Below are 12938 nucleotides of genomic sequence, written 5' to 3' on the forward strand. Positions count from 1 at the left end.
ACCTCTGCGTTTCAGTCTGTTGACTTTAATGGATTGCTCCAAATGATTTACAATTTCTCGTAAGATTTCTGCCATTAGCTGAATGGTGTGGTTTATGCAACAAAGGGGAAGGCTGATAGCTTGCGATTTGCAAATCTTGTGTTCTTCCAGATTTTTACGGTTCTTTGCGTAACCTGGCGTTAAATGCTTCTTCTGTTGAGTGGTTGGGGTATAGAAATACCTTGTTCTTCCTACAGCAAAACCCTTTTGCGACAGAAACTCCAGAATCTCACTGACAGTGTCTGTAAGAGTTACAGATCTGTAGATCACCAGAAGCTGAAGGGAAGGCACGTGTTGCAAACATGAATGTGCTGATCAGAGCATTCACTTCCCCAGAGGCTTACAGGAGGCTACGCTTGCTCTGCTGGAGGACCGTGGTAAGACAGGAGGTTTCTTGTGGAAAAATAAGCTACAGTGAACGGTGTGGCTGACCAAAGCGTGAGGAAAGCCTCAAGGCGATGACCCCAACAGAAACAGCATGGGCTTTTCTGTATTCTCAGGATAAAGTATGTGGTCTAAGGACTGGTCCATGAGTGTGACGTTCTTCTTTCTCAGGGAAACTGAAGCAAATTTGGATGTGGACATGTTTGGAAGCAAATTAATTAGATTTTCCTTTTTTTTTTTTCCATTAAAAAAGATTTTGAAATGCTGAAATTAAGAAGCGTGATAAAAGATGCTGGTTTTATAAGCCATATTTCTTGGATGCAGGGAAATTTCCTATTGTGCTTAGCCTTTTGATTCCCAACCCTAAGCTGCTTTTGCTCAACAAGGTGTAGACACGCAGTCCTGAGCGTTTCTGGCTGTGCAGACTGCTTGTTCACTGCTTGTCTCCAGAGAAGAGAGTGGTCCGACTGCTCGTGTTATCATTGTCAGCCTGCTGATTTTTTGGGGTCCTTCTGCTAGGACCCGGCGATCCTGCTGGAAGCGTGGCCGAAGAGGTTGGGTGTCTGTTGTGAAACGCAGGAACTGGAACCTTTGCCTTACCTCACACGGTAGCTGCGTGATTACAGCCTGCAAATAGTTGTGTCTGGCTTTCAGACGACTTCATTAAGAGTTAATTTATATGCAAGTTTGGTTTTCCAAAAAACAACACACATGACTGATCCACCCTATCATAAATTTTTATAATGATAAGGTGGTGCAGGCTCATCTAAAATTCCTTCCAAAGGCGGTGTCAGATTTTTATTTTAGTCATCCTAACCATCTTTTCCTTCCCTGTGTTTTCGTCCTAGCAAGGCTTTGTTTACATGAGCTGGATCCTAATAGTCCTACTCCCACCTCTACTGGCTCTTCGCAACATATTGTAGATTATTATCACTAAAACTTCAGTTTAGCGCCTTTTTTTTTTTTAAGAAACGTTTTATTTTCCTCGTAATTCTTTTCCTTGAAGCAGCTTTCCTCGATGTTTCACTTCTTGTTTGTGGCTTGTTGTGTGAGGAGGCAGAACAGAGACTGCTTTTCACGCCTGCCTGGGAAGCAGACGGCTGGCTCGCAGTACAACAGAGCTTACTGAGGGAGAAGGGGAAGGCAGGAGACGAATAAACCAGGTTTGGGAGTGAGTTGTCAGAGGGAAGGAACTGTCTTGGATCTCTGTTGAGGATGGAGGTAAGGGAGCCTTCAGAAATTAGGTAATGTGGATGGCCGAAAGGCTTGGCAGAGACAAGGAGTAATGCTGGGGGAAGCAGTGGTCTAGACAGTAGAAGATTTGAAGGAGGTCAGGAATCTGCATTTCCCTCCTTAGCCCTTCTTCACAACAAAACCAAAACAGCTCGTGGGGTTCTGGAGAGGCAGAAGGTGCAGGGAAGGGCTGGCAGCAGCGCTGCCGAGGAGTCAGGGTGCTTTGTTTCGCCTTGTGCTGACATAACCACTGGCGTAATTGATCCGAGTGAAATCCCGGGCACTCTCACTGCCGCCTTACCTCTCCGTGATGAAATCCAGGTAAAACGTTTGCAATCTGCTCTGTGTATCTCGAAGGTCGAACAACGTGATGCCATCGATAACTTCACCCACTGAGGAGCAGTGGAGTGGTACAATACGGCTTCCTTCAGAGCTCCTGCCCCACGCCTACCCTGTAGCTATTTTCCTTAATGGATTTATGGGACCCTATAATGTGCTTTGAGGATCTGTGACATGCGAGGCTGTTCGGCTGATAAATCTTCTATCGTGAGCAAAGATCTTGCCTAGAGCCTAAGACCTGAGTTGTGCTGACTCATGCAGTTGTAACGCACAAAGTGTGTGGGTTTGCTCTTTGGTCAGGTGAAATTTGGGTGAAGTAGGAGAAACCTCGAGAAAGCACAGATGGAGGGGAAAAGGTTGTGCTCAGCTTTGGTTGTACAGGGTGTGGGGAGGCAACCAGGAGCATAACAGGAAGCACACTGCCTGATATGCAGTTCCACCCAAAGTGTTTGAAAATCCAGGCAGCTCGTTGCTATCCAGTCTGAGCGCTTTCACTGCTTAACTTTGCCAACCTGATGCATCGATAATGGGACAGAAGCCTGCAAGACACACGTTCTCGAGATACAATGGTCACTAGTGCATTTTTTGGCATCCAGAAATCAAGCAGAGAGAAAATTCTGCTGAAATCCACTTAGGCATCATATGTGGTGATGAAGGTGGCTTCTATGCAGTCATTAAAGAAGAGACATTTTGGAAAATACTGCCAGCTCTAAGAAATTTGTTAATGAATATAATAGAGGAATTCAGCATTGAACTGGAATTTCTGTGGTCTGTTTTTTGTACAGGGTGGGTTTCTGTTTTGTGTGCTTAGATGTTTTTTTTCCCCTTTTCCAGGAGCAAACAAGCACACCCCAATTTCAGTATGCCAGGAATCCCCGAGCTGGTGTCCTGAAAGGAATTTGTGTGCAGATACTGTTTTTTTTCACAATATATTCAAACTGGAAGTTTGATTTGAAGGATGTAAAATGGTCTGCAGTGGTCTACATATTTAACATAAAATTTAAGTCAAAAATATGAGCTGGGATCCACTGTCCTAAACAACAAAGTTTCATTCCACCTTATATCTGGTTTTCTAAGAGTAAGTTCAGGCCCAGCCCAGCCCAGCCATTTAACTTGTACTCCTCAGCAAACCTGGTAGAACTAGCCTCTTGTGAAGCTTTTCATTGCAATGTTTGATGTTTTCTTCGTATTTGTAACATTTCACAATACAGTCCTTTGGAAAGAGAAAATTCACTTTCTCTGATACCATGTTTTCTTCTTATATGAGGCACAGTTGTTTCTATTATAGACTTACAAGTCTGTGTTGAAAGTCAGTCTTTTAACTGAAAGTCAGTCTTTCAACTGTCTTTCTTTTTACCTCGATTAACAACAATCTCAGATTCATTCACCAGATAGCTTGGGTTCATCAAAGATGATTTGTGTGTTCCATTAATTAATTTCTGTTTTGTTCCAGCAGTTACAGAATAGCCCATAAAGTGAGATGCTGATGTTCAGTCGATTAATTTTGTAAAGATGTTTCTTAAATAAAAAATAATTAATAAGAAAACCATAAACTGCACAATTAGTCAACTTATGTATTACTGTAAATTCCTCAAGTTGCTTAAAATTAGATGTAGTTCATGTTACACAATGCATCCACTCTAAAATTTGGTAGTTTTGTTTAAACGTTTAAGTGTTTCAATAGTGTTAAACAGTTTTATACATGTTCTAAATTAAGTTCTTCTGGCAAAATAATTTTTTTTATTTTGTTTCTATTGTGTTGCAGACTCTCCTACAGATTTTTGGTGTGGTAGCTGTGGCTGTGGCAGTGATTCCTTGGATACTCATCCCCTTAATTCCGCTATTTATTCTTTTCATTTTTCTTCGACGATATTTCTTAGACACTTCAAGAGATATTAAACGTCTAGAATCCACAAGTATGTAGCTTGGTGGGACTTGATGTCAGCTTGAACCCTGCTTACTATTATGTGAAATGCTAGCATTTTATAGACAATCCATCAAAGGTTCTTTTGTTATGAAAATAGCTTCCTTATTGCCTTTCTTCTCAAGCAGTGAATTCCATGCTTAACTCCTGTTTCGTGTAATGATAAACGTTAGGTATGTCAGTTTAACACTCTAAAAGTAAAGTTAGTTATGAGCATGCTAGGTCTTACATGCACATCCTAATGGTGTTTCTGACGTAATCTGGTTCTCGTGCCTGACTTGAACTTGTCTAGGTTAGGAACTATTAAGGATTACCAACAACAAACATGTTTGCCTCATGTCATTAATAAAGCTCAAAGAATTCCTTCAGTGACAGTAATTGTTAAAAAATGGAAGATGTTTTTGTATAAATGAATTTGCCTGTCTGATTCTGACAGAGTAAGAGGACTTTGGTCAAAGATATAGCATATTTATTCTAAAAGTATGCAGTACAGTAACTTGTATGGTTAAATACAAAGGATTAAAGATTAGCATGGTACAAAAAGAATTAAATGTTGCCCTTCAGCTATTGCTACGTTACTCTCATTTCCCTTTGTAGCTCGAAGTCCAGTGTTCTCCCACTTGTCATCATCCCTCCAGGGACTTTGGACTATTCGGGCTTTGAAAGCAGAGGAAAGATTTCAAAAACTATTTGATGCACACCAAGACCTCCACTCAGGTTTGTGATGAATTGACGTGAAAAATCAAATACTTGCTTTGTAGGAGGGAAATATCTTTTGCCCTCAGCGACATGTATATAATGTACATTAAAATCAGTAGGAGCTGTGCATTTGTCTCTTTAGGGTAAAATTTCTCTGTTAGAACAAAAAAGTTATTATCTGTCTAGATTTTGAGAGTTTACTTTGGGCTGTAATATAATTTGAAATACCCGTGCTTATGTTTTAACAATGTCTAAGATAAACATTTTAAAGTGTGCCTGATAAGAATATTTAAAGAATCATTTTGACATTTTCCTGGATTCCAACTTTAAAAGGGGGGGGGAGATGACAAGTTATATTATGAAGCATTAAATATTAAGTAATGTGCTAGGAGTGGGCAGAGATAATTAATATCTAAATGATCATCTTGGAAAAGTTTTGTAAATCCCTCTTCTTTTTTACTTTGAGTGGCACTCAGGGCTTAAACATAAAAACAGTATGAACATGACCAGAAGGTATAAAAATATTAGTATTCTGCAAGCAAAAGAAATGTGATTTAGGTTTGCACTGAGTTTTTACTGTCAATTAAATACTCTGTATAAGAATGTTCTTCAAGGTGCAGCAGAATGCAAGCTTGCAATTCAGTGTTTGTTAGGTAAGACCTTGAATTTCCCTGTCATCAAGTATATGAGTATATCCTGTGGCTTTTTTCTCATTTATGGACTGCTAAGTTTTCAGACCAGAACAGACCAGATGATTTTTTCTGACTCAGTGTTTATCCCATGCCATGGAAACTTGCCCACCTTAGCTTTGTGTTGAGCCCAGTCATTTGTGACTGAGGACACACACCTTCCAGGGAGGCAGCTCTAGATCCGAATTTCCTGCTTCTTAGTATTTTCATCTTGCTATTTATTTGGCCAAATCAATTTGTCAGTAGCTGGTAGTAAGAGAACATGTTGTTTAAATTTTATATTAAAAGGCATCTTTATAAACTGCATATGTAAGTTTCACCACGCAAAAGGACCGTGACCTTTTTTATAAATGTTTTCTTGTATTTTAGGGTCGGGTCAAAGGAACATAAACACTGTTTCTAATCTAGTTAGAACAGGATTACCCTTTCCTAGTAGGTCACAGAGTTGGAGTGTTGGCTTCTGAAGTGCTCCAAAGAGGTTTGAACTATTTCTTGCATCACAGAAGGCTCTTCCAGTCAGCAGTGTTCTTGTTTAGTGCTTTTGCTGGACTAGTCTCCTCCACTCTATTTAAGGCTGAGCCTGGAAAATGGGACACTCCCTTCAGACTCTGGTTCAGGGGTGGCTATGAATTTGATGTTAAATAACCTGTAGATAAAAAAACATCTAAAAGACTTGAGGTCTGACCGAAGCCTGAGCTTCCTTCCTGCCAGTGCAACATCTCCATAAGAGAGCTCTTGAGTCATCAGAAGTTGCATCATGGTGAGTTTTTGTTAGGTCCCAAGAATGTCATGTTCCTGCACACGGTGGCCCCGATTACACAGGGAGATTGCGGAATGATCCATCTCCAGCAGACAATTCAGTGCACCTTCCTGTAAAACAGGATCAGTGGAGCAAAACCTTGGAGCTGAAAACCTACAACGCAGGTGGCCCATTTCCTGGTCTTACAACTGTGCTATCGCACTAAAAATGACCTTTCATGTCACCGGGAAGCTGGCATTAGCTCTTATTTCCTGGGATACTCAGCTCCTGGGTTTCAGAGAGGTGCTTACATTTTGATGGTAAATTGCATTTCTCAAACAAGGTTTGTGACTTGATGTGTCTCTCTGCATATATCATTACCTGAGCCTAGGGGTATGACTGTCCACGAAACCATACCCAGGATCTTTTGTTTAATGAAACCAGCTGCTAAATCAGGCACATGCAGGTAGAGCTGTTGCAAAGAGGTCACCAGCTCTGGCTTTGACCTGGCTGCCTATTGTCATCCTCACTCTTTCCCCCTGCTGCCCTCCAGGAGTTAACCTGCAGCTCTGTTGGCTGAGTTGTTGATTTGGTCACTCCATAATTCGACTATCCAAAATGATGTGGCATAAAAACAGACTTAACCTCCTCCCTTTTTTTTTCTTTTTTTTTTTTCTTTTTTTTGTGGAAAGGATTTTTCTAGTTTGAATCTTTCCCAACGCTGGGCCAAGGAAAAGTTGCTGGGTTGGAACAAGACTGATTTTTAGCACGTAGTAATAACAAGCAATGCAGAAAGGGTTGGGATGATAATCTTTTACTGTGACTTGGTAGCAGCTGGAATGATTCATCCGACTGCATCATAAGCAATAAATAATGCCATACTTTGTTACGGCCATTTGACTTCTGTTTTTGGCCCTGAGTTCAAACACTTTGCATTCTGTATTCGGTATCTTTTGCTGCTGTCTCCTGTATTTGTACTGCAGAGTGTCTGTCTGGGATGGAATTTAGCACCAAATTGTGGACACCTAGATGCAAGTGCCCAGTGGAAATGTCCACCTGTGAGCTTCTCCAAAAGTAGCTATGTGCGTTTGGCCAACTGAATAGCTCTGTAGCTCCACTGAATATATTAAGTAGCTCTTCTCTGCCTATAATGGGAGCTTAACCAGCTGCAGCTGTCTTCTAAAGACTTGGCTCTGACAGTTGTGTTGTGATACACTCTGTTTAAAAGCCTAGTCTGGCTACAGCAAATGTAGTTGTTCTTCTGCTTTTTGTACAAAACTCCCATCCCAAGTCCACTACAGTCAGGGAAAGGCTTCCATTTTAAATAAATGGGCTGTGCTTCAGGCCTTGAATGTTCTTCTTTTTATTACTGTGTTTTATGCTAGCCCTGGTTGCTGCTAGTGTGAAAACTAGGTCAGAGTATTCCAGGAAAACTGGACAATATTCTGATCATCATCTGCCCATAAAGATGTGCACTTGAAGACGACAATTTTAAATGAAGGGGAAAAAAGAAAGAAAGAAACACTTACAATATCAACATGAAATAATTTATTATTATTATTATACAACTCAGTTTTCTAATGATCCACTAATGTCTTTGTAAAATACCATTTAGAGGCCTGGTTTCTATTTTTGACGACCTCGAGGTGGTTCGCTGTGCGTCTGGATGCCATCTGTGCCATTTTTGTTGTAGTGGTTGCCTTCGGTTCCCTGCTTCTCGCCAAGAGTAAGTACAGATGTTAGAAAGAGTTCACCCATTAATTACCATGTATAGTGATGTCTAATTCTTTTTCATAGTTTGCTGTTTCTAATTGTTTAAGGACTGTAATTAAGTTAAATGTTTCTTTCTAGATCACGATCTCTTCCTCAGTCTAGGGCATTGGGTCCATATCTCCTTTTCTGCAAATACTGGAGGCAGTTCAGACATCTTCCAGGCTTAGGCATGCAACTACTGTCATCCCCAAATGTGCAAACAAACTTGCAGATCTGTAGTCTTCGCTTTTGTTGAGCTTCTGGCTTTCAGAGCAATAACAACAAATAAATCTTTTTCCCCACCTTTGCCTTTCTTTTTTAGCCCTACAGGGCTTTGCTTTTCATACTGAAACACCCACAGAGCTGCTTCTTAACAACTTTTTTCCTTTCTGCACATGGCACAGTAGGCCAAAAGGCAAACTAAAATTCCTAGGGATACTTGTCTAATACCTTGGATCAGCAGGATAGGCCAGTTGGAGAAAGAAAATCACCTTGTAATAATACATTTTATATTCACTGTCACTCATGAACTGTCATTAGTATATGCATCATCCAGGATGTAATTGTGTTAGATGTACTAGAACAAGATAGTCATCTAAAGTATGAAGGAAGAAGTAATTATCTTGGACATGAAAATTAGTGCTAATTTGCTGTTTTTGTTTCTTTTCTTTTTCTTTTGGATGTGTTCTGTATATGCATGTGTGCTTTAAAATTTGAACGCTCTGTGCTGCTTGACACTGAAAATTTTGAGTTAGGTTTGAATTTATTAGAATGCAAAAAGACAAGTCAAAACAATGGTCCTGAATCTTTCCTTGCCTCTGGATAAGGAGTAGCTCTCTTGAAGTCAATAGAGCTATGCTAGGATAAAGTTCAAGTTAGTTAGAAGACAATCATGCTTAATATTGGGGCAGACAAAATTAATTTATTTTATGAGAGCAGACCTACTGAACACAATAAAAGTTTATGTAAATAGGGGAAGAAATATTCTGTCCTGTTATTTTATCTGATCACTTAAAACTGTGCAGAGTTGATATAAATGTTTGTAACTTATTTTGAGATCATTTTACAGTCATTTTTTGCTTGGGTTTAGGGGCTGATGTAAATCCCTTAGAAAATGACTGAAAATGCTTAGCTTGGGTAGGGATGACCTTAGCAAGCTATGTAAGTATGGTTTCGAGATTGAGCCTCAGTTTCTTGATAAAGTGCAAAGCCAAGAATCAAGATTGTCTTTTCAGACATACAGATAATTTCCAAAGCTTAAAAAAAAATAAAAAATAAAAATAAAAATGCTGCAAGTAGCTGTTCTGCCTGGAGCTACTCATCAGCGCACAGATGGTAAGTATGGTGTAACCAAACAAAATTCTGGCTGTGATGCTTCCATCATGTAAGTAACCTCATGAAAGTGAAGTTAACTCGAGTTTTGTGTAATTACCAGTGTACCTATTTGATTCTCTTTTTCCTTTGTTCTGCAGCTTTGAATGCGGGGCAGGTTGGTTTGGCGCTATCTTATGCAATCACTCTCATGGGAACGTTCCAGTGGGGTGTTAGACAAAGTGCTGAAGTTGAAAACCTGGTAACGTTTACTTCTTCCTTTTTTTGCTTCTTGCTTCCTTTTTGTAGTTGTGACATAAAGCCCCAAGGATGGGATTCTTCTTAATTAACTTAGGACATTAATACCTTAGCAAGCAATTGAGGCACCACTTAGAGTCAGCAGAGTAGAGAAAAATAGCCTCTTCTAGGGTATAATTTGTCTGACTGATTTTGAATGTCTATTCAGATGAATCATCCCTCTCCATTGATAGTAGGGGAGCCTTTATAATCACCCTTTACAGCAGAAAGGAGGCTGTCTAGTTACAGTGGGGATGTCTGCATTGCATGTAGCTAAAGTTAATCCCTGTACAAGTAAGATTTTTTTCTTAAAGATTTCTTGGATTTGGGATTTTTAATTTTTATTATGCATTATTGCATTTTAAAAATTTGTTTATATCTCTCATTGCAACTTTTATGGTCCTGTTAATTGCTGCAAAGGCTTAAACCTTAAATTGGTGCAAGTTAACAAATACGTGCAAGTATTTAAGCATGTATTCTGCTGAGAGTTTGTTTTAGTTCTGCTGAGTTCGTTTTTTAAAATAAATGAAGTAAAATACCCTCCACCAATTTACAATATTTACTAACGTGCTCTGTTCTGCCTATCTACTCTTTAAGTTAGTGTATGAAAAAAACTATTATAAAAAGAGCATACTACACAATAAGCATGCTTTTCTGTTTTCTGTTGACAATAGGAGGTTACCTGTAATTTCGATTTGCTGACCATACTGCAGGAAATATATGTAGTCCTTTAGTAGAAGGAACGAAACTATGTTTGATAACAGATAAAATAAATCATAATGTTAGATTTGTATTTATTTATTTTTTTGTCTAGCACACTGCTTCTTCGGAGCATTTTTCAGTCATGAATAAGGGAATGGTGATAGGCTTTGGTGAGAAATGGGAAGAAAGCTTTCAGGGTTTCTTTCTGTACTGGTTAGGAAGATTCGGAAGTATAAATCTATGGGGCTTCTGTGTATGAGGCCGTGATTCAGAAATGCCTTGGAGGAGGAAGACTCACCATTCACTAGCTGCCTTTGTTGTGGAAAGTTGATCATTTTATGGAGCTGTGATTAGCATCAACTTCTTTGACAGGTGGATATCCAACAAGAAGCCCCTGTTATTATGGGCTGATTATATTTGGGAGAGACAAGAACAGTTCCTCTCTATTCTGCTGTTAGTCGTTCTTTGCATGTGTCTCTTTGGAGCTTATTTTGTAGTGTGGAAAGGGCAGGTGCAGTGAGATAGAGAACTGCGGTGGTCAATGGCTCTGTGGCCTAGTGGAAGCCAGTGACGAGTGGTGTCCCTCAGGGGTCTGTTTTGGGACTAGCGCTGTTTAATATCTTTGTCAATGACATAGACAATGGGATCGAGTGCACCCTCAGCAAGTGTGCAGATGACACCAAGCCGAGTGGTGCAGTTGATACAACAAAAGGAAGGGATCCATCCAAAGGGCAAGCTTGAGAAGTGGGCCCATGTGAACCAAATGAGGTTCAACAAGGCCAAGTGCAAGGTGCTGCACCTGGGCCGGGGCAATCCCAGCCCTGAGCACAGGCTGGGAGAAGACCTCACTGGGAGCAGCCCTGCAGGGAAGGACGTGGGGGTGCTGGTGGCCAAACAGCTCGCCACAAGCAGCAGTGTGTGCCTGCAGCCCAGCAGGCCGACTGCGTCCTGGGCTGCACCCCCAGAGGGGTGGCCAGCAGGGAGGGAGGGGATTGTGCCCCTCTGCTCTGCTCTGCTCTGCCCTGGGGAGGCCACACCTGGAGGGCTGCGTCCAGGCCTGGGGGCACAGCACAAGGAGGGCGTGGGGCTGTCAGAGCGGGGCCAGGGGAGGGCCATGAAGGTGCTCAGAGGGCTGGAGCACCTCTCCTGTGAAAAAAAACTGAGAGAGCTGGGGATGTTCAGCCTGGAAAAGAGAAGGCTCTGGGGTGACCTTATTGCAGCTTTTCAATAGTTAAAGGAGGCTTATAAACAAGATGGAAAGCACCTTTTTGCTCAGTCAGGCAATGACAGGACAAGGGGGAGTGGTTTTAAACCTTATCTAGATGGGAGATTTTGATTAGATGTTAGGAGGAAATTCTTCACTCAGAGGTTGTTGAGGCACTGGCACAGGTTGTCCAGAGAGGTTGTGGATGCTCATCACTGGAGCTGTTCAAGATCAGGTTGGATGAGGCCCTGGGCAACCCGATTTAGTGGATTGCATCCCTCCCCATGGTAGGGGGGTTGGAACTAGATGGTCTTCAAGATCCTGTCCACAAAGCTATTCTATGAACTCATTGCCAGGTAACTTCTGGCCTTAAAGCTACTTGAGGCAATGTAAGCCTACTAGATGTCTTTATGATGGCCTTTTCAGAACATACCTGTGCATAGATACAGTTAAGTAAAATGAATTGTACAGAATACATGTATAGGTGAGGGATGCACACCAGAGCTGAAACAGAATTTCTGTTATTTCCTGAGGGAGAAGAAAAAGTGTCTAGATAGCTCAATTTCTGTTTCTCATCCCTCCCACAAGACGAGGGACAACAGCAAATACTGCACTTCCTTCCTATCTGGCATAAAATGCTCAGGAAAACAAGTTTTGCTGCATATTAAGGCCATGATATGGTGAAAATTATCTTAGATTTTGAAATTACTTGTGAAAAACATATTAAAGATTTGCTAGGGGTTAGTGCAGTGGTAATGAGGAAGACAAAAAAGGGAAAATGAAGCTGGTAACTTGATGCTAGTAGCCATCATGGATCTGCCTGTAGCAGTGGTGGCATCTTAGCCAGGATTGACAGATAACTACCATAGCTTAAATTTCTTAACAATTATGCACATACTTAAAATTGTAATTTATCCCACTGATTAGAAATTCATGCTTATGTATGGATTTAGGGATCGTGATAGATTGGAGTCTGTAGTAGGACATGAAATTTGTTTTTTCTTTTTCTTTGGTAGTACGAAGTAAGTATAGGACAGTACCAAGCACTCCTATCTGTACCTGAGAGAAAAACTTGGAAAAATTTGCATTGAATCTTTACAGTCAAAATCCATGTACATATATATATGTATGCAGTATGTGTGCAATAAACTGAATTTGTAGATACCTGTCTTCTTTCTTCCCCTTAGATGATATCAGTAGAAAGAGTGATGGAATACACAGATCTTGAAAGAGAAGCCCCTTGGGAAACCAACAAGCACCCACCGCCTGAATGGCCAAGTCAAGGAATGATAGCATTTGAAAATGTTAACTTCACATACAGTCTAGATGGACCTTTGGTGTTAAGGCATTTGTCTGTTGTAATTAAACCAAAAGAAAAGGTATGTATATGGCTGTCTTTGCCTATTACAGTAATTAAGCAAATATGATAATTGAAAAGAAACTGTTATAAAAACACATTATAAAAGAAATGGATGTTAGGAAATCAGATAACTGTTATTTTAAAAAATAAGTCATAGTCATATTTAATAACAGAAGTTAGAGCCTATTGATTTCCTGTAAATGTAGCATAAATGCATCCGTGAACATGACATTTCTATGTATCAAAACAAAGGGTTAAACATTCAA

At 40.4% G+C, this 12938-nt stretch overlaps 1 protein-coding gene across 1 annotated transcript in view; it reads left to right on the forward strand.

Moving 5' to 3' along the window:
• The window catches only part of ABCC4 (ATP binding cassette subfamily C member 4 (PEL blood group)), a 148121-nt gene that overhangs the window by 94477 nt on the left and 40706 nt on the right, over positions 1-12938 (forward strand). Inside the window, exons 21-25 of the mRNA XM_027443227.3 lie at positions 3761-3911; positions 4517-4636; positions 7662-7772; positions 9271-9371; positions 12500-12691. Coding sequence (XP_027299028.2) covers positions 3761-3911; positions 4517-4636; positions 7662-7772; positions 9271-9371; positions 12500-12691 — 675 coding nt within the window. The remainder of the gene's footprint in view (positions 1-3760; positions 3912-4516; positions 4637-7661; positions 7773-9270; positions 9372-12499; positions 12692-12938) is intronic.

The sequence above is a fragment of the Anas platyrhynchos genome, chromosome 1 (assembly GCF_047663525.1).
Source record: "Anas platyrhynchos isolate ZD024472 breed Pekin duck chromosome 1, IASCAAS_PekinDuck_T2T, whole genome shotgun sequence".
Taxonomy (NCBI): domain Eukaryota; kingdom Metazoa; phylum Chordata; class Aves; order Anseriformes; family Anatidae; genus Anas; species Anas platyrhynchos.